Source organism: Amblyomma americanum, chromosome 10, assembly GCF_052857255.1.
Source record: "Amblyomma americanum isolate KBUSLIRL-KWMA chromosome 10, ASM5285725v1, whole genome shotgun sequence".
NCBI lineage: Eukaryota > Metazoa > Arthropoda > Arachnida > Ixodida > Ixodidae > Amblyomma > Amblyomma americanum.
Genome location: NC_135506.1, coordinates 15,901,713 through 15,923,732, shown reverse-complemented (window position 1 = coordinate 15,923,732; position 22,020 = coordinate 15,901,713). Strand labels below are relative to the sequence as shown.

The 22,020-nt window shown below is 43.0% G+C and overlaps 1 protein-coding gene and 1 non-coding gene across 2 annotated transcripts in view; both read left to right on the top strand.

Moving 5' to 3' along the window:
• Window positions 1-598: 598 nt before the first annotated feature.
• LOC144108970 (U4 spliceosomal RNA) lies at window positions 599-740 on the top strand. The gene has a single exon (XR_013309561.1). It is a non-coding gene; the product is annotated as a U4 spliceosomal RNA (small nuclear RNA).
• Window positions 741-14,412: 13,672 nt separating this feature from the next.
• LOC144108050 (uncharacterized) overlaps window positions 14,413-22,020 on the top strand; it is a 34,531-nt gene continuing 26,923 nt past the window's right edge. Inside the window, exons 1-3 of the mRNA XM_077641331.1 lie at window positions 14,413-15,987; window positions 16,697-17,003; window positions 17,063-17,136. Coding sequence (XP_077497457.1) covers window positions 15,792-15,987; window positions 16,697-17,003; window positions 17,063-17,136 — 577 coding nt within the window. The 5' untranslated portion in view covers window positions 14,413-15,791. The remainder of the gene's footprint in view (window positions 15,988-16,696; window positions 17,004-17,062; window positions 17,137-22,020) is intronic.

Below are 22,020 nucleotides of genomic sequence, written 5' to 3'. Positions count from 1 at the left end.
GTTTAATTTACGCAGTATATGTGCAGCATTCCCTGGCAGTGCTGCAACACGCTGTCGCGTTCGCTTAAGCGGCGTCCAATTTTTTACTGGCTTTTGCGGCTTTTGGTGGTGGTGGTTGGTACTAGGAATTATTCTGGGGAGGGGACACTGGTCCCGGAGTACGTTGGGTAGTGGGTTGAGGGGTGGGGGCGTGCTCGGACCCCCTGCCAACCCTCGGGAGTGGTAATGCGGCTAATGCTATTATCATCCCTCCATCCATACAGCTGGTCGCGCCGCTAGCGCCACCTATGCACTTATTCAGTCAAAATCGTACCAGCCTTCAACACGCACACACAGATGGCGCAGCATCTGTGAAAAGGCAGAACATGCATGCATGCTTGTAATTAAAGGCTGGAATGGTTAACTTCAAGTTCTTCACTCCAAACTTTCAGCATATAAACTAAAAGAGTCGCGCGTTATAACCACATTAATGTTAATAAATTGTTACTGCGCAGTATATTGAGTATCTAAAGAGAAATTTGAGCTTCTATTAGTAAGATAATTTGTGTATTTTATGTGGTACGGTGGCACTTGGCCACATCGCAAAAAGAGAGTTGTCAGCTTTGCGCAGAGGCGGTGTCGTACCCAATGAAGTGCAAACTGAGGGGCGACTATTGCTAGTTGAAAACTTTTCCCAATACCCCGCCGAGACGACGTGAAATACCGTCGGCTATGGCAATTTTTGGCAGGCCCTACGGGGCTTTTTTCTGAATCAAAAGAGAGAATGTCTCCACTTCACAGTGCAATGTGGAGTTCGGCTCGTGCAGTATGGTACACTGTTAAAAGAAACAAGCAGTACGCCGCTACTGTGGAAGTACCATACCGGCTACGGAAAGTCAACTTCACGCGACTGCATGTTTCCTTTAACTTACTATACATGCAAGTTCGTGCTTTTTTTTTATCCTAATCGCTTTAGCGAAATCGGAACGGCACGACAGAACGAATGCAATTAAAGTTCAGGTAAGGAACATAACGTGGTGGATATGTTTATCACTATCTTACGCTCATTCTAAAGAATAATAAATGCGCTGTCACGTTGGCCGTAACACTCTTCGTCATAAACCGCCGTTCAGCGTATGGTTTGTGGGTACGCAAGAGTTGCGATAGTTTACTTGACCGGCCGGCGGAGCCCTCCACTACGGTACCTATTTCTCCCTTGTTTCACTCCCCTCCTTTATCGATGGCTGACATCTCTGCTCACGGCCGGTTGATAAGCAACGCTGTCCCAAATTAGCGCCGCTAGCAGAATTCTCCGTGCATCCGCTTTGCCAACGTCGACTAAACTGATGCGTGGTTGGCAAAGCAAACTTCGGAGATGACGTGAACGGACAGTATGAGTAAACGGGGAACATTTTTTTTAAAACAAGAAAATGCTCTCGGAGGTACAAAAGTCTAAAGGTATCATCTCTCTAGACCCCCTCACTATACGTTTAGCCCCCGTAATTAATATGACAAACACTACATTACCACACTGATCAGCCACATCTTTCATGCAGACGTCTCGCGCATATGTGTGGGGGTCCTGAAGTCTGAAAGCCGGTCGAAACAACATCGCACACATGTTACTAGTAACATATATGATATACGTTACCTCTTGTAATGTCCTTCGTGGAGCTTGTTGTTGCCTTAGTGACATGGCACATTTGTGGAGGATGGCCCCGATGTGGCAAGCGCGCGCAGCTGCCTCGTTGGGAAAAATCAACGCGTGCGCATTGACCGTGGGCGAACTCTCGGTACTCCGGTAATGGTAAAAACGTAACACGGTATGCTAAGGTGTCTATTTATGTATGTCAACTGTAGCGACGACAGTGAAGTCGGCGAAGTGTTTCATGTCGCTGACAACAGGTCACTAATGGCATATGACTTCGATAGGTGTTGTTTCATACGGTCGATGATCCTGAGACCTTGGGAGGGGTGGTGCTGTAAACATCCACACAACTTAGGAGGGTAGATGTGTAGGCCAGTTGGTGAGACATGAAGGAACTAGACACCGCAGCGGACACGGGACAGAGAAAGAAGACGACACAGGGCGGTACTTGCAACTAAAATTTTATTTGAAACTTCATGGCTTTATAAAGACAGAGGCACGTGTGATCCTACAATCAAGAAAAAAGGGGGAATGAAAAGCAACAGATAACAAGACCTAACTGACAACGATGCACATGAAAGATATGCGAGTCACAATCTACAGAAATCAGACTTTACTTCACTTCACTTCACTTTATTACCTTAAAGACCCCACTTTGGGGGTGTTACATAAGGGGTGGGAGTACAAATATGGGTTGAATATGGTTGCTTACATGATATTTATGAAATGCATATTTAAATTGTTCACAAAACTTGATTGGCAGGTGATGGCATCAACGTCGTGGGGAAGGCCATTCCAGTCTTTAGCAGCGCGAAGAAAAAAGGATGCGGAAAAAGTGACGGTGCGGGAGCGTTGGCATGACACTTGCAGTGGATGGCCGGTGCGATGAGATATGCGAGCGGGCGGTGTGATGTAGGGTGGTTGTCCGAGGGAACTGTAAAAAAACTTATGAAACAGACTAAGAGAAGCAATGCGACGACGATGGGCAAGAGTTGATAAACCTGATTGTCGTTTAAGTGACGATACACTGATGTCGTATGAATAGGCAGAATGAATGAACCTCGTGGCGCGATTTTGGACAGATTCTAGTGAACTGATGAGATATGCTTGTTGCGGGCTCCAGATAGCAGATGCGTATTCTAGTTTTGGTCGAATGAGTGATTGGTAGGCGAGAAGTTTAATACTTTGAGGGGCGTGCCGTAGGTGACGTTTCAAAAAACCCAATGACCGGTTAGCTGATGCGACGATGTTCGTTACATGAGAGCGCCAGGAGAGATCCTGGCACAAGGTGACACCTAGGTACTTGTATGAGTATACAGATTCTAGTGGAACGTTAGCAACGGAGTAAGAGAAAATATGGGGGTTACGCCGGCGGTGAAAAGATACGAGTTTACATTTATTAGGATTAAGCGACATTAGCCAGTCATCGCACCAGGCATGCACTGTGTCAATGTCGTTTTGCAGCTGTGATTGGTCAGAGGTGTTGGAAATCGTGTGGTAAATAACGCAGTCGTCTGCAAACAGACGAACATTGCAAACCAGGTTTGAGGGTAAGTCGTTTATGTAGATTAAGAATAGGAGGGGAGCAAGTACAGAACCTTGGGGTACGCCTGATGTTACTGGAAGAGGGTTGGAACTCTGGCTATTAACGAGAACAAACTGGGAGCGCTTAGAAAGGAATTCTTCGATCCACAATAAGACGTTAGGATGCAGTTTTAGCATGGTTAGTTTTAGCAGTAAACGCCTGTGGGGAACTTTATCAAATGCTTTAGCAAAGTCTAGAAAAATAGCGTCAGTTTGTAAATTTAGGTCGAGGTTAGAGTGAACGTCATGAAGAAAGACGGCCAGTTGAGTTTCACATGACAAACCCTTGCGAAACCCGTGTTGTGAGGGATGAAAGAAGTTGATAGCGTCAAGAAAGTCCATGATTTGAGAATAGATGACGTGTTCCATGATTTTGCAAGGTATGCTGGTTAATGATATCGGACGGTAATTTAAAGGAGAATCTTTGTTACCGGACTTAAAGACGGGAATGACCTTTCCCACTTTCCAGTCATCCGGAATGGAACCTGTAGAAAGCGACTGTGAAAACAATAACAATAAGTACATTGCAGAAATATTATTAGTGTTGCGCAGTATTTTGGAGTTAATTTCGTCGACGCCGGCCGATGATGAAGTTTTAAGGTGTTCAATGAGCGAGGTAATGCCGGCTTCAGAAAACGCGATAGCAGGCATGCTGGACTCTATATTGACGGCGAAAGTTGCAGTTGGTGGGTGAATTTCATTAGTGAACACAGATGAAAAGGCGTTATTAAAAATGTCAGCGCACTCAATGTCATCAGCTTCCTCTCCAGACTCTTTAGTTGAGTGATGGTATGTGCCGGGTGCTCACTTATGACCTGCCAAAACTTTCTGGGATTGGAAGCCAACAATTTGGGGAGGTCGTTGTGAAGGAAAGAGTATTTTGCGTAGCGAATTTCTGATAGGTAGGTGCGTTCGGCTGTATAGTATTTTTCCCATGCGCACTCGTCGTATTGCTTTAATTTTGCCGCACGGAAAAGGCGCTTCTTTTTATTGTCGAGTCTTTTTATCGTTTTGGTATACCATGGTTTCTGGCGGTCCGAGTGGAAGCTTATTTTGGGGATGTATCTATCGGTTAGTTCGCTAACCTTTTTCTTAAAACGGGACCAATTGTCATTTACTGAATTATCGTGAAAAGATGCTTCAAATGTTGTGAGATATTGCTCATCATGCGAGTCACAATTTACAGATATCAGAAGTGTTAAAAAACCGTCGACCGCATGTGGATGCATGAAAACCACAGGCTGCGTTCCGTTACTCTTCGAGGGTAAATGAGGTGTTGACAGTTAAGTCATTTAAAACACTAGAGCGAGTTTCGTTTTCGCGGTAATGGTGATAAACCATCTTAGATAACATTTATTATAAATTATGCTAAATTACGTGAAGCTTAAAATTTTTAATTGGTGTATTCAGGCGTTTTTTAGTGGCGTTTGTATTAAGAAAGTTGCATCTTCATTTTTTTTTTCTCTACGCAGTTTCGTACAATGAAGTATGACACCATGTGTGTATCAACAATGGCGGCAGCAGGCGACAACGTAAGTTTGCTAGCTGCAAGTTTTTCGCCTGAAAAACCCGACTCTTGACACGTTCATGCTTACCGTTGTGTGTCGAAGGCTGAGCTTTGCAGAAACGAACGTGTGTGCTTACCGTGCAGATGGCGGCTTTGCGCTGCTAACTTGCGACTCGATGATGTGCTGCTCTTTGGTGCGCTCAGAAATGGCTCGCCAAGCCAAACGTCGGCTCAGTGACAGTGGTTTGAGGCTGCTTCAAGCGTTTGTGGCCTAATACAAGGCTGTTTGGTAAACTGCGGCTAAAAGTTAAACAGGCACGTGACGCGTGCATAAAAATTAACGGAACGCTTCGCGGCGTTCTTGCTTGAGCTGCGCGTTGCGGTCGGGAATGGGCCTTTTATGCCCCGTATTCTATGTTGGGGTGCGAACAGAGATGGCTGGGTTGTTTACTTTCGACATGAGGTGCGCGCGTTCATTTGGTAGGTCAGTGAGTAAGAGAGTGCCCTTGTCGCGTCAGTCTAGTCGAGCTTGGCGCGCCGTTTGTCGGGCTTGGAGTACTGCGACGCGAGCGGGCTGCTTACGGCGTCGACTCGTTAGGAGCAGTTTCTAGACAAAGAATGGGGTTCCCTGCTTTGTCTCGACCCTGTGCGATAATTCGACCCATTACCGAGTTTTAAGCACCGCTGTTGAGCTGTCGAAAGATCAGACTCAGCCGCGGCACTTTACAAATCCGCTGTCTAGACGCACGACTGGCTTTCAAAATGTGGGTGCAGCTCGTAGTCCGTGCTGCTGTGCTGTTTCACTTTGCAAGGTATTGGAGGGCATGATAACCAATCGGAGGACAGAGTTTGGCATTTGATGATAATTGCATAACAACCACTGCCTACTTTTGTTGACCCAAACGCCGGAATTGCAGGGACAGCAAAATGTCACATTCAGTGAACTTGTTGTTTAACGTCATTATGCAGATTGATACCCATATCATGCCAAAGCATTGTGCCGTGGTCGCCAAACTGTGCATGGCAAGTGTCATGCCCGCTTTAGTGTGTAGCACTGTCCCCATGCACGTGCTTGAGCACATGATATGCCATGCTCGAACCAGTACTCTCACTTCCCGTGATGTGGGTTCGATCCCGGCCTCGGCGGTCGAATTTCGATGAAGGCAGAATTATAGAGACCCGTGTACCATGTGATTGCAGTGCACGTCGGAGAACCCCAGGTGGTCGAAATTTCCTGAGCCCTTCACTACGGCGTCCCTCATAGCCTGAGTCGCTTTGGTACATTAAACTCCCACAAGCCAGTCTTTCACTTCATGTCTGTTACCATTCCTTCCCTTGAGCTGAAAACTTCTGGTAGGAGAGGTGTTTCTGAATAGGTGCTACTTGTGCATTTTGTGCCTAAATATTTTGTGTCATGAGCACTGCCATTCACGCTGGCATCTGTCTTGTGCATTCAGCGTGTTTTTGTTACTTTTTATCTAAATTCAGCATTCTCTTAGTTTGCTTTCTAAAGCAAGAAACATCTTAAATAATGTGGATACAATAAAGTGCCCTCATATTACAGGACTCGAGACACCTAATTTTAGTTGCATGTTTTCTTTCAAATTATGTGTCAGACATTAGAATACATTGACCAGTGCATGGTATTCTCCTACGACCTATAATAATTTATAATAAAATTTCTCTCTCACTCTGTTTTGGTTTTGGTTTCATAGACCAAACGATGGCCTTTAGGCTTTTTATTCACCTTTAGGTCTTGTGAGGCATGAAAAAAAACTGGAATATAGACATTGATACATAGCTTTAATTCATTACAACACTTAAGCCAGCCTGCTTCAAGAGCTGGAATGACATTAAACTGTGCATCAGCTTTATATTCTCCTTTTTTTTCGTGCCTCATGTGACCTAAAGACCAATTACAGGTTACAGCCATTATTTGGTTGATGAAACCAGAACAGCGTCAAAAAGAAATTCATCTATAAATTATTTAGCGTTCTTAGGCAAATATCACGCAGTGACCCGTGTGTATTACTGTCTAATGCATCATTTGAAATAACAAGGCACGCAAGAAAAAATTCGGTGTGTCTACAGTCATTTACTGGCCCTATTTTATCTGCGTTTTGCTTTCGTTATGAGTACCATGCTGTGTTAAACTTACTTCCATCTAATTTTCTGTCAAAATAATCTGGAAACATCTACTATATAGTCGAGGGTTTGACGGCATACCGTCTGGTCAGGAATCATGGTGATGCAGATTGCTGGTCACTGGCCAACGTCAAAAGATGAAAAGACGTTTCGGGAGCACTACGGCTCCCTTGTTCACTATCTTGTTCACAAGAATGCATCCGGTTTTCCTTTGGTCCTCCAAATTTCTGGGCTCTACACGATGTCACCTTCAGATCACCTTTAGTGCACGGATTTAGTGAATTAGAAATTTATGCTTGGTGCTGTCTTTACCTCGCATGCTCTGCGTTGTGGTGCCTTGGTTATAGTATAGGAAGTCTTTGCTGTTTCACTTCTCTGAGGACTCATGGGCCACGTATATCTTTGGCCAATGCCACTTCATTGTAATCATAAACAGTGGTTGCTAAAAGCTGAAATAATTTTAGCATTTATTATGTACACGGTGATCTAAGAGTAACCGAAGAAGTAAAAATTTGATTATTTGGAAAGCGCAGACAGTAGCACAATGCAGTTACACACACATGCTCAAAAAAAACAAGGGAAATTTTTTTAATAGCGGGATATTTTATTTTCAAAATGGTTTATGGTTTATGAGGGTTTAACGTCCCAAAGCGACTCAGGCTATGAGAGACGCCGTAGTGAAGGGCTCCGGAAATTTCGACCACCTGGGGTTCTTTAACATGCACTGACATCGCACACTACACGGGCCTCTGGAATTTCGCCTCCATCGAATTCAACTGCCACGGCCGGGATCGAACCCGCGTTCTTCGGGCCAGCAGCCGAGCGCTATAACCAGTGAGCCACCGCGGCGGCCTATTTTCAAAATGGTCACATTCACCATGGAAAGGTGGCGCTTCAGTTGTGTCAGTGGTTTATACAGTGGTGTTAGTGCCAGCTGCCGATGACAAGTGAGGCGGAAAAAATGTGTGGTATTTAAAAAAAAATCCCTTGTCTTCCTTTGCATTTCTATGAAAACGGCAGTGCGCTACTGTCTCTACTCTTCAAATTATTGGATTTTCTATTACTTTTTGATCACCCTGTATTGAATAACAGTGGTCTTCTGAAGTGCTTGAGGTGGTTATTTTTTGGTGTGTGTACGTCAATATGAAAAAGAGCACAGTAAATATTCTGGGTAGAGAATACCTTGCATCTCTTGATGGATATGTACAGCATTTGAATTCATTTCTTTTTTCGAATTTGTGCAAAGAAGCGATAAAGAAGCATGTTCTTGAGCATGCATTTTGCAGTTGTAATATTAAGTTATTGCTGTGGATATATTTTTTAAATATGTGTGGTCTTGACGCACAGTGGCCGATGTCCATCACCTCTGTGCTGAATGGAGCATTTCACATCTGGTAAAACGTTGAGATCGAAGCCTAGGTACAAGGGAGCAAATAAAAGAGGCATAGTTCAAGCATCTCAAGCACTCTTTAATGATCCAGGCTTCAAAGACTCATGCCTATTCGCTAATAGTTACAGTGCAAAGCCTGTGTTTTTGACTTTACTAATTGGCTTCTGTTTTGTAGGTCCAATCATGCACGAGCGTGGCAGTCAGTGACGCTCACCGAGTTCATCCACTGGAAAACAGCAGCACCTACTCATCCTGCTGCTGTGCACCTGCATTGCACACAAGGAGGACCACTGTTTCATATAAACCTTTTGGATCTTCTGCCAGCTCGCAGGCTTGTCAACCATGGCCGTTGTGCCCATGCTGCAATTGCATGTGCTGACTTTGCCGCTCTGACGGAAGTTATTTTGTCCTAGGTTTTAATGTGATACTACGAGAAACCCCAAAGGTCAAAAATGAGTCGTGTCATAATATTCGCTCATTGGCTGGAGGGGAGTGGTATCACTTGCAGTGAAGGCATCGACAGCTGCTGATGCTGTCACATTGCCAACACATAATGGAATTAGGGTTTGTAGTATGAATCGTGCGCTGCTGACAGTAATACGAAAGAAGTAGACTTAAATCAAGGTTTTGCATGTGATGGTTTTGCATTGTTTGTTATGTTACATAGCAGCGTGCTTTCTCATTAGTGTCTGTGCGCAGCTGCAGAACGCTGCTAAAATTAAATTAGAACAATAAGGGCAGAGTTTGGGCGAGTTGGTTTTCATGCTGAACGTAAAAGCGCAAAAAACAAGGAGGTAGAATAAGACACACACCGTCTGAGCGCTCGTGTTGTGTGTCTTATTCTACGTCCTTGTTTTTTGCGCTTTTTTGTTCAGCATGTAAATTAGAACAATGAACATAAGCTGTGTGACGCATAGGTTGTATATTACAGCCAGGTGTTGGTGGCCTTGTGAGGCAGGCGCAGCAATTAAAACTATTTTCGTTATTTGTGCAGGAGTGTAACCAAATTTGGCACGAGTATTTAGCTTTTTATTCTGATTTCAGGACTGTAGTTTTTAAAGCTATCTGTTATAGTTGAGGAATTGCAATTAACACCCTCGTAAAGTCATTCTCAGAGCATTAAGGAAGGAGAAAGCACGTTTTTTATGTTGGCATGTTTACAAAGCCCTGTTCTGTCCGGTAAGCCTATTAGTTCTTTTTTTTTATGCCCAGTGCTCATGGATATAGAAGTAAACCTCCAGCATGCATATTTACATGAAAACATATCTTGCAAAAGTAACTCAAAATTTGTTGAATGTGTACATAGAAAAATTTAGAGCTGCATTGCACTCCTCAAGTGCCTCAGGATACTTATGCAACAAACATAATCATTCTAATATTATAGCTGTTACAAATTACCTATAGAATAAGTGGTAGCAATTACAAACAGAAAAAAGGTAGCGCTGAAGAAAAATTAACCTTAAAATTTATTATCTCTTTTATTGCGTTGTGTGTTTTTGTTTTCGTTCAGAGAAATGCAGCATTTGCAATGAGCGGAAGCTCTGATCATCTAATCCCCCCTCTCCATCGTGATACTAAGATGGTGATGCTCCTTTGTTGGAAACCCACGAAATTCGCAATGTGCCAGGACCATCAGAAGCTTAATTCTCTCACAATTTTCGACGACTGCACTTAGAAAAAACTTCATATTTTTACTGCATATTTTGCTGCAATTTTTAATCGCAAGACAGATGAAGATCTTAGGGTTGCGGGAAAAATAAAATAAAATTGAGGAATTTGGACCATTTTATTTGCCGCGTCTCCCTTAAACACAATGATTAATAAGTGGCCCTGTAGGAGGGCAGAAGGCTTGAGAACTTTTGCAAAAACTGCATATACTAAAGTACATGCAGTTTAGTCTGCATTTACTAAAGTGCGTTTCACAACACTCGAAAGCTAATCTGTGCAATTTGAATAGTTACGGGCTGTCACAAGTGATGTACATTTTTTTGTTCATGCTCATAAATGTTGGGGGAACTATGGCATGTCAAAAATAGATTGTCTCGCAATAGCTGTGGTGCAATGAATGCAACCGTGTTCCTAGCGAAGTGGCAAATATTGCCAGCCAGAAGTGATGAAAAAAAAAAAATGGAAGGTGAAATGCATTGTTGGCCAACATTTTGACAAAGGGTTGCTTTTTATATTGTGTGTGTGTGTGTGTGCGTGTGTGCGTGCGTGCGGTGGAGACGAAGTCCATAAATGACCTCACAGTAGTCTGTGGCCATTCTAGTAATGAGTGTGCCTGTGGCTTACCTAAACGTGCGGACTCAGATGCTTGCAAACATTACAGGACACTTGTGTCAATGTTTTTGTGGGGTCACTCTCTGTGTCATTTCTGCTTGGAAACATGTTTTTTCGGTATACACCAAAATTGATAATGTATCGGACCATTGAAAAGATGTGAGCCCTGTTTCATAAGTGATAGCCAGAAACTTGCTCTTGCATGAAAAGTTGGAAGGGAAGCTAAATATGATCGTATCCGCCACTTCCTTGGTGTTAAGTACAGAGTCTTCACTTTTGAAATGTATGCAACAGCAGGCTACTGCACCTGTTTATGAGATATGTAAAGAAAAAGAGAGTTGGATTTACATTTGGTTTTGTGTGTGCTTGTGGCAAAATTTTCAGAGTATAAATATAAAAATGGATATGTTGTGTGCATCGTCTGTGCAAATTTTTGTCACTGTGAACATAAAGTAAATCTGCAGTCCAATGATTAGCACGCTACATTTTGCTAGTAGTATGTTGCTTTCAGTGCAATTTTTTGCTGCCTTTGGATTATAGCATGTGGTACTCCACCTGTGGAACTCATGTGGTACTCCACCTCCACCGGTGGTACTCCACCGTCGGTGGTGATTTATGAAATGGATCTTACTTCTATTGTGTTCGCTTCCTTCATTCTTGCTTTATCCTACTGGTGTCACCTCCCATTAGGTCCCCCTGTCTCATTTGTCGTTAAGAGGACTTCATTTTTTTTTTTTTCTTGTGCAATCTTGTGCACTTTATCTGCTTTCTCCTTGTGCTTTTTTCTTCCCTACAGGTTTCTTTTTCTTATTTATTCCATGTGTTTTGTAGTATTTCTCTTTTCAGTCCTTTTTTTTTTTTCAGCCAGCCTGTTTCATTGTATGTTGTGTACTGCGCATTACTCAGTTCACATACGTAATCCTACGCTACATGCCTTATTCAGTCCTGAAAGCCCTTTAAGGTAAACTGTAACGAATTTGTGTGCATATGTAAATGGTTTTATCGGATAATTGCTTTACAGCTACAACATATTTTTCTGGTTGTGCTTACAGTTGTGCTTATTTCATGTGGCTAAAAGAAAGGGTAAAATATGTATATAGACTTGCATCACAAGTGCTATTGCTGATGTCACATTTTTTTTTTCCTTTCATCCTTTCTTGTGCTACATATCCTTTTGCTGCAGTATTCTTGTGTTTTCACTAATGTTGACCGGTAATAATATCCTCATGAAGTAATGTGAAGTTCATTCGGCACAACTTTTGCCATGTACATGAATATTACGCTGCTGTTCACAAATTCTAATGACTTCTCATAGTTACTATTAATTCGAACCTGGTTACAAATTTCACCAGCATTTTTCAATAACTAAAAACTCTAAGACCATTTTTTCTTTATTTCTTCAGAACTTTGTGCCGGCATCACTGCAGATACCAGCCTCGCATTTCAAAACTGAATTGTCTTGCTAAGCGCTTACTGAGTTCAAAAATGCGCAATCAACTTGTGTGTTGTACAAGATAGTCCTGAGCATTCACACAAAAATTATTTTTTAAACGCTGGAGTTTAATCGCGCTTATGTCAGCATATGTGTGCCCTAAATTGCAGCGACCGTCTCCATTCCGTGCTGCAGGTTTGCTGTCACTTGTGGAAAGCACCACCTGGCAGCGAGGGAAGATTCCCATTGCAAGGGGCAGCTGCTTTGGTGCCCTCAGTGCAAGTACAACATGGTACCTGACATCGACATGAATCGTAACAGGGCAAACGTCGACTAGCGCCCTCATCGGTGCATTCACGATGGCATAAACGCCATGCAAAAGAATGACTTGATGGCCCCTCTTCACATCCATGTGGCTAACAGGCCATTCCATGGCCACCTGTGTCCTGCTGTCTTCACATCGAAGACAACCATTGATCGACATGTGCAAATCCACACAGGAGGAAGACTGTTTCAGTGTCGCTTTAGTTCAGCATCATTTTTACACATGTTCGCCATGATGTACCACACAAAAAAGCAAACATACAAAGCAGACTGCTGCCTTATAATGCTTTCTTATCATTTGCCCATGTTTAACAGGCTCTGTTTTTCCAGTGGTTGTTGCAAAGGTTGAACCAGCCTGAGTTGAGTTGAGCTTGTTGTAAGATACTGGTGGGATTAGCCTTGCAATTCTGCCTGAAATTATTCCACCGTGGTGTCAGCCTGACCTCGCTATCCCTGTTTGATTGGTTTCAAGGTGACCAAGCAAAGTCCATTTGTTGGACGGCGTCCTTGTGTGTGATCGGGCACTGTTTAAGCCAAGGAGGAAGGCAAGATACATCAGCACTTCCCTGCTTAAGTAGTGTGTGTAGCTTTTTTGAGCAAAAAATGTGCCTGTTCACGTACTGTCATGTGCGTTAAAAGGTATTTGGGTTAATAAACCCAACAAAAGCCTTATGCCTTCTGCTTCAAACGCTACATGCTTTATTTCACCTTGAGTTTGTGCATACTAATCCATATTGCGGCCCAGTGTCATAGAAGTAAAGACATCCTTGTTTCAACCATCATGTTTTTCAACAGTCATTGAAGTTACTGTAGCGATGGGACCTCTTGATTTGTGATTGCACTTTGATAGTAACAGGTGTGAGGAATTCAGTGATTAATTTCTGTACAGTGCTTTTTCACCTGCTGCTGCATGAACTTCATTGATTCCTATGTGAATGTAATTGCATTTCACTTGATACAGTATTCTGACCATTTATCATGGGTCGGGAATAGTGCAAGGCCATTGTATGAGCATGCTTGCTCGTAGGTAATGCTGACTCGGTGGAAATGAAAATGCTGAGATTTCCTTCCAGCAGAACTGGTTTCACCTCTGTAAAAATGTACAGAGCGTAATGGTGTTTGTGGCTTATCAACAGGACATGTTGCTGTGTGACTATGAAGCTAGTCATCATCTCAAGCTCTATTTGTCATTATTGTTGGAAATGCATTCAGATGTTATGGATGGGCTTTTTTAGGTATTTTTTATGTCACTTGCTTCACCTCCATGTTGTATAATGCCCTTGCTCCAGAATATGCCATTATAGAATCCATTCATTCCACATTGGAAAGATTGTGTGCATAATGCGGTTATGAAAGTTTTGTGCAATTTTTTTTTTTTCTGGTGGCATCTTCATTTTTTGCTGCTCCTTGTTCTGGAATCACCCATGTGAGGGCTGTTGCTGTGTGTGTGCTCACGTTGATCTTCATGAGGTGTTGTCTGTAATGGCAGACTATTATGCGTATTAATTTAGAGAAGAAAGTTGGCTGCTTTGCAGTAGTGTTATGCTTGTTTCTGGTGGAATTTTAGGTTTGTGCATGTGTAGTTTTTTATTTGTCCTGGGTTGGTTATTTTGATGTTTTACTACACTCCTTGCACAGTGCCTCACTGGAGTTCTGTAGTGTATATGTAAACAGCCAAGTGTAACTGTGTTTGCAGCTCAGACAGGCATAGAGGCTTACTGTGACTGTTTATTTCACAGTATTGCAGACCGATTGTTTGTCCCATGAAGGAGGGCATAGCATAAGAAATATGAGGAAAAAGAGTGGTAGTGTGGGACAATTGTCTAAGATGTAAGCACTGGAAGAAAAAAAAAAATGTTCCAATTCTGTAATCTCACACGCTTCAGTAGTTGGCTGCTGAGATTTTCAGTTTTTTGGTGTGTCTGGTAAAAGCTTTACCTGTCACTTCTAGTTCTTGTGAAAATGGGACTCAGGAGGAGTTTTTGTCATGGATGGAGTTTTTGTCACGAGGTACTGTCATGGATTCTTGTTTGAGAGGCTTCACATACTTGAGAAGGCTTAGTTTAATTCATGTGATGAAGCATTGAAAAAGAACATTGAAGTGGTCAGTCTTGCAGCTTGTTTCTGGGTATTATATAACTGCACTAAATGCGTAGTAGATGAATAGTCCTGTTTACGTATTCTTAAGGTAAGAGTAACTCCCATGCTGCTTGCATGCTGTAGTTTTAGCGGTCTTTCAAAGTGGCAGGCTCCAATATTATCCATGATGTCCTACTTATTCTTAAGCTGCCGCGGTGGGTCAGTGGTTATCACGCTCGGCTGTTGACACGGGTTCGATCCCGGCCACGGCAGTCAAATTTCGATGGAGGAGAAATTCTAGAGGCCCATGTACTGTGCGCTGTCAATGCATGAAGAACTCCAGGTGGTCGAAATTTCTAGAGCCCTCCACTACGGCATCCCTCATAGCCTGAATCGGTTTGGGACGTTAAACCCCCTTAAACTCAACCTACTTGCACAAACATTCTATGCTAAAAAGCTTGAGCTTGCCAGTGCAGTTGTAAGCTATCTCATAATGTGCCATGTCTTGAATAGTGCAGTTATGTGAACTTCTCAAGTATTACTTAACCAATTTATCTTATTGGTAAGAGTGACATTAAATTGCTTCAGTATTGTTTTACAATGCACTAGGTAGGAGAATATGCTGGATCTTCTCTTTCCGGGTCATGCACACGAGCTGGTTTTCTCTATGTAGATTCATCTCCCATCTCATAGGCCAGTTTATACCAGAAGCTATCTGTACTATCACGATGGAAAGAAATGCGAACAACGCGGTGCCTACTTCGGTGATGTCAGAAAGATGCTAGGGTCGTCCTGGAATGTACCATGGACAGCTCTAACGTCTTCAGACCACCCAGGTAAGAAAGCAATGAAAATAAATTCGTACAGCAGAGCATATAGGTGCCGCGTTGTTCGCGTTTCTTTCCATCGTGATAATACATCTCTATGTCAGCATCAAAGAAGCAAGTATTTTCGAAGCTTAATTGTCCGGTTTACTTAGCGTGTTTGAAAGTAATAATAATAATAATAATATTCTCTTAAGTGCACTTTTGTTTTACAGACATAGAAAACCCACAAATGGGCTTGTAGGGCAGTGACTGGCAGAAAGAGTAATTTGCGCATGGTTAGATATTAAGGCATGCCGCAGACACAGTAAAGCAGCCACACTCACAATGAGGCAAGCTGAAAATAACCTCTTAATTAGCGTCTTTTTGTCAGCCTTGCCGTGACATGCATATTGTGACGAGAGTGAGCATGTAGGGACGTTTTTAACTTGCCTCGAACGAGGAGAACCACATCGAACTGGTATCGGCAGGTCTTGAATTTAATTGAAAAATGTCCATTTTCATGTTTTCGCGGTGCAGGCTTGACTACCACACATCGCAGACAGAGGCTACGGTTGCAGTGCACTTTATGCAGCTACGCCACGGTGCACCACACACACATGAAAGACCACCGGAGGGTGCACACCGGTGAGCGGCCGCACCAGTGCAGCCACTGCGGCAGGTGCTTTGTGCAGAGGAGTAACCTGATGAAACACTTGAGAAGCCACGCAGGCGAGAAGCCGTTCCGCTGCCAGCTCTGCCCCTTGGCCTTCACTCGGAAGATGACGCTGGACGCACACATGCGAGCTCATAAAGGTGAGAGGCTGCTTCATTGCTGATCTCATTCAATGAGATACAGTAGAACCCAGCTATAGTAAACTCGAATGTAGTAAAACCTCTGATATAGTAAAGTGAAACTGTGGTCCCATTTCGCCTTCCATAGACTGCTGTTTTTTTTTTTTCATTTACAGTAAAGATTTTTTTTTTACAAGGAACGGCTATAGTAAGAAGCGTCTGGCTGCGGTGACATACCTCCCGCAGGATTATTTCATCGCAGCACACGTGAAGTCAAGGATATATCCTTTGTTATATCCAGTATTTCGTTACAACAAGGTTAGTCTTTTTTTTTTCAGCTGTTTTGTAGCAACAGCTGTTCAGTGCAAGTCTCCTGGTTCTTCAGAGTCTTTGGCATAACACGAAGGACATACGAGGTGCCAAGGGGTGTGGTGCCACCTGTATGCAACTGCATGAACTAATTTTTACACTGTTAGCACCTCTGTGTGGAGAGGGTACCATGGAGTGGCGCGGCAGTCGCTGCACTCGCCACACCACTCGCCACAGCACTCAGTTGTTTCTGAATGTTACGCATGTGTGGTAGCAGAGCAGGCGTTCAGGCCTTTTTTTTAGCTTATAAAAGCCTTGCATTCAGTGAAAGTAGTGTCTTTGTCGTTTGAAAGCTATAATTTATCGATGTTTCGACTTGTCCTCAGCATCTCTTCAAAGTGTGCCGTCTGACATGGTGCAGGCTTGGGCTCTGCACGTCAAAGACACGGCTTGCCAGGCCAAGGTGTTAAAGAGAGGCTTCTGCATCAGTGCTCTCTCTGCAAATACACCACTGTCTACCACAGCCACATGAAGGACCACCAGAGGGCGCATGCTGGCGAGCAACCGCACCAGTGCAACCTGTGTGGCAAAGGTTTCGTGCAGCGTAGCAACCTGGTGAAGCACCTCCGCACCCATGTGGGCAACAAACCGCTTTACTGCCACGTGTGTTCTATGGAGTTCACTAATAAGGGGTGGCTCACCCGGCACATTCGGGCGCACGACAAGAAGTAACCGTTCCCTGTGTAGTTGTGTCCGGTGTCATTCGCATGCAGGTTTCCATTGAAAGGCAATGGTGTGCACCACCCAACATAGAGCCTCTGTACATCAGAGGCTTGGCACACTCTACCAGCATTCAGCAGGGTCTGTCAAGCCGGTTGTCTATTCTCAGGATCCTTGTCTGAAAGCTTCTCATTGATGTGCTCAGGGGTGTGACACCTGATAATGGCATCCTTGTAACGTCTTGGTAGCGTATCGCCCATGAACGGAAAGTTTATAGTGAGATTTTCGGAATGTCGTGCAGAAACTTCTAGTTCACGCGCAACAGGCGATAGCAGAGGGGAAAGAACATTACTAGTGAATAGCCATGTCTGATGTTTACTGTATTTACTGTGGTATATTTGTGCTCTATTTACTTTTACTTGTTTTTCTTTGTTGCCTATTGCCTCACTTTTGATTGTATATAATGGCATAGATTCTGCTAAAAGGTGCATCGAAGGACAGAGCACAAACTTAGCGCAGTCTGCCTTGACTATTCTCATGGTACAAGCTCATTGCTTTTCTCTTCTGAAAGCACAGGGACGCCTAACAGTTCTTGCTCTGGGTGCTAGTCCTTTTCTTGGCATTACCAGGCAGATTCTTACTTTGCTGCACTTTATGTTTCTTTGCAATTAGTTTGTAACAGCATTAAAAGGAGGGGCATTAGTGGTGAGGCAAGGGCTGACTTGAAATGATGCTCTACCTTCGTTTCGGTCCAGAAAAGTTTGACTTCTGGCATTATTATTAGTTGTTTGTTACTTGTGTGCCCCCTTGCTGTTTTGTAGCTCGTGAGGAGTGTGCACCTAAATATTCTTTTCTGTTCAGTGTTACTGTTAATTGTTATGTAACTTTAGTCAAGCTTGTATATTTCTATGTTAGGTTTGAGGTTAGTCGTCCGGCAACCATTGTATCTAACACGAGTCTCTTCTTGATATTCAACTGGCACCTCGTTGTACAGTTAAGAGTGCCCTTGTTAAAGTCCGAGTGTCTGCCTGCAATCAAGCCACATGTAATGGAGGCTAGAAGTCAAGGGTTGTGCATTTTTTTTTCTCATTTATTACTATAAACCCACAAAAGTGCTTGTGTCAGGTGTGTATACATCACAATACGAGAGATTTAGTGATGTAGTTTGATCAGTATTGTTTAATTGGTTCTTGCATAAGTTCTAGTGGTTCTTGTGCAATTCAAATTGTATACGGAAATAATCTGCACATTTTAATCATACTTGGTCAAAAGTTTTGCATGCTCATTATTCTCAAGTGCAACTGTACTTACTAATTTGCCATTATTACCACTAATTGGGAAGGTGCATAGGATGTAACTGTCAGGGATTTAGCAGTGAGACACGTTGCTGTGTAGTTGCAACTACGTTATCTTGTCAAGTTATAGTGACCAGTGTCACTGTTCTCTTCAAGTAATTGAAGGGATGAATTAGGCTTTGTCAAAGGCATCTTTGAGACATTGTACTATCGTAAATGGATTTGGCCTCATCTCTTTGTGGGGTAAAGTATCCTGTGTTTGTGCACAGTGGTAATCATAACATTGCGTAAGCTGCACAGTAAGGAATAACACCTGGAACTGTTTTATAATTGCTAACACTGTTTTCTTTCTGGTAAAAACAAATTTTATTCCATTCACAGTAGCCGACCAGTTTTTCGTGCTTCTATAATTCGGACTCGCACAATATTTTGATTCACAATTTTGATTTTTCAGACTAGAATAGACAAGTGCAATGCCGTGGAGACCATTTTTTTTTTTAAATTCAAGCTAGATGTGAGCAGGCTTTCTCATCACAACCAACTGGCCCTTCGCTTCTGTGTAGAGCGCCATCTTGGATTTAAACAGAGGCAGACGAGCTGGCTTGGATTGGTTTGGCTATTTGTTTCTCATTGTTGCCACTCGTGTAGTGGCTGGAGCTGATGCCATGCTTTTCGTTGCCATTGGGGTGGTGTATAAGGAAGAGCACGCAGTCACGTTGAAAACAGGACACCGATAGTGTCTGCCACGGCTTAGACGACACCGCACATGGTGCGGGGCAGATGGGGGACATGGGGTGTCACTTCATTTCGCTTCTTCCAGTGGGTTTCCCCCCTCGGTCTTTGCAACAATCGTTGCCGGGCGGGTATTGCATGTGGGGGCGTGCATCACGACACATTCGCGGCATGCTCTGCAGCCACATCACAGAGTCTAGTATTGGTGACTTCAGGTGGTGGTGACATGACGAAAGCTTGACTCCGGCTCGATTACAGTCTAATAGTATATTATCACTTGCAAATGGAAAGTGGAAAACGTTTGAAGTTCGCAATTTTTGAGGCAGGGTTTCTCTGCAGAGTTTTTTTTTTTAAGTTGGCGGATTTTTCGGACCATTCGATTGTTTGGACTGGTCTATTTGTCCTGCTGAGTCCGAAAAATCAGTCGATGACTGTATTCCTGCTGTGTGTGACCGAAGTGAAGCCTGGTATCATTGTATCTGTCATTATTTTGTTGATGAGCACATGTGGTGGCTTGGCGTGTTCTCTTTCTATTAAAGTTCTTTGTGATGGCAGGTTGTCACACATGCTGTTGTAAATAAAGACTAAGGATTAACTACACTTTAGAGTGAAATTTCAAATTAATTTTTGCATGCAGACATATCATTTTGATTGATATATTCCTTTACAGTAGAATCTCGATGATACAAATCTCACGGTCACGAAAAATATTTGTATCGTGGAAAATAACAAATTCTGTATTAAGAAGCTCACGAAATGCGTTCACGCAGATCTGTTTATGGTTGGCAAGAGTTATTTATGGCAGTGCCTCATTAATCTCTGTGCCTGGTACGTACCATGCGACTTGGCAATTGCCCGTCTGCGATGGGGAGGCAGTGCTTGAGGGTGGGGTCATGGCAGATGTGTTCATATGATCCTAGTGGCCTGGGAGAGTGTTCGGTGCGCGTGAAATTCTGCACATTTTACACAACGCACTCCGGCCAGAGAATGTCACAAATTCATATCAACCGTGATGGATGTATCACAAAGGCTGTACTGTATCTGTGAATTTTACTGCATTCAACTTGTTCCTTTGCATCACATCCTGTCAAACTCCTGTATATAGGCATGCCTGCTGTTTGCCAATTATGTCTCAAATCCAACAAGTAGTATTGTACAAGACCCAATTCACTGCTTCTTCTAAATCTCAGCAGTTATGTAAAAAAGAAGACAACGGCACTTGTGATGAAGTCTTGTCGCCAGGCAGATGATAGCAATTACGGTTCACTGAAACTAAGGCTGGGATAAAATTATTTTTTTTTTCCCAGTTTAGTTAATTTTCATTCTTTTTGCCCGTATGATTAGAGCGCTTAGAATAGCAGCACACCTTTCTGTAGCTGGATTACTGGCACTCGTAACTCCCGAACTGTCATGGGACTACCAGATCATCTTGTCTGATACTTTGGGCAGTTGTTAGCACAGAGATGTGCTTGCTGGCACAATTTTTTCTGATATAAGTACGAAGGGCTCCTTTCCGTCTTGCTTGCTAACTTGCTTAAAATTCAGGATATATTTACTGATGTAACTCGATAACGTGTTTGATAATGTGCATCAAAGGAAGTAAATGTAGGTCTTTACTTTTTTTTTTATAGTGCCACCTTTGACTCCTGAATTCTTACTCTGTTTCATCTTTCTTGTGTCACCATTGTAGTTCTTGGGAACCCTCTCTACTGTTCAAGCAGAAAAAAACTTTCTTTGAGATGCTCTTAGCTTCAGCTTTGTGTTTAGTTTTGTGCATTTTCATAATTTCTTATATGAGGAGATGATCCTAAGGTACGACTGTGTCCCCGTGATATAGAGTCGAGAGTTCTTGTGCACACATTCTTATTTTTTACTGACATATGCTTTAGCTACACAGATCATAAACCATTGCCTCTTGTTAATGAGCTGTTCACCATCCCATATGTTCATGTGAACACTATTCCAACTCCCTAGCTGAAAATATTTGATTTCATGGTGTAAAGCGAAACATGAAACATAGTCCAAGGTTTCAGTTAATAGTTTCTTAAAAAAAGAACAGTGTATTGGCAATATTCGTTATTTAACATTTCTAATATGACTGCCAACTTTCAACATTCGAAATTCAAGGCAAGAGCAGTTTCCTTGATTACAGCGAATTGCTAGGCACGTCTTATTACAAGAATGTGCCAGCTGCACCAGCAGTAGGAGTGGAGAAAAATTACGGAGGGCGCTTAGTACTGCTTAATGTGCTTTGAATGCAAAAGCATTGTCTTGTCATGTCTTTCCAAAATTATTTTTGTTTTCAAATTCTAATTAATTTTTATATTTTTTTTCTTTCTAATGACACACCTACTCAATAGCATACGGTCCCAAGACAGTGCATACACTAGGTTCACCTTTATTCGCCATGAAGCATTGCGGCTTTAGGGTGTATTGGTTGCATACTTTCCTCGCAACCTGAAGGTCCTTGGTTCAGTTCTCCGCACCTTCAGAAAAAAAATTTTCCTTTGTTGTTGATGTCACACTGAATTTCCATGACCAGTGTTGGTGGTCAACAACAGGTTCTGTTGCCAGTGGGCCACATAGAGCTTTCGCATTATATAGATACCACACTGAGAGCAATGTGCCTGGCAATGTGCCTGGCAATGTGCCAGGTTCACCGTCGTGCGACCAAACTCTTTGATGGAACAACCCAGTTGCAGACGCTCTGCTCCTGCAGCCTTCCCTACATTATATAGTAATATCAGAGCATTTTCGCCATTTTCTCACCCATCTCTATAGGGACTAGAGAGTTAAATCCTGCTGAGGGTGTGAGTTGTACGCTTCATGTTCCTGCTAAACTGTGCCACCTTCCACGATGCAGTCTTGGTTATCACACAATGGAGTTTGCATGGCGGAAGGCAGCTGCCGCTATACAGCCAAGCCGTATGGAGTCTCGCCAGCGGACACCCACTGCCAACATCCCCGCCGGTGCAACCACGCCAGTGCCAGAGCCTCT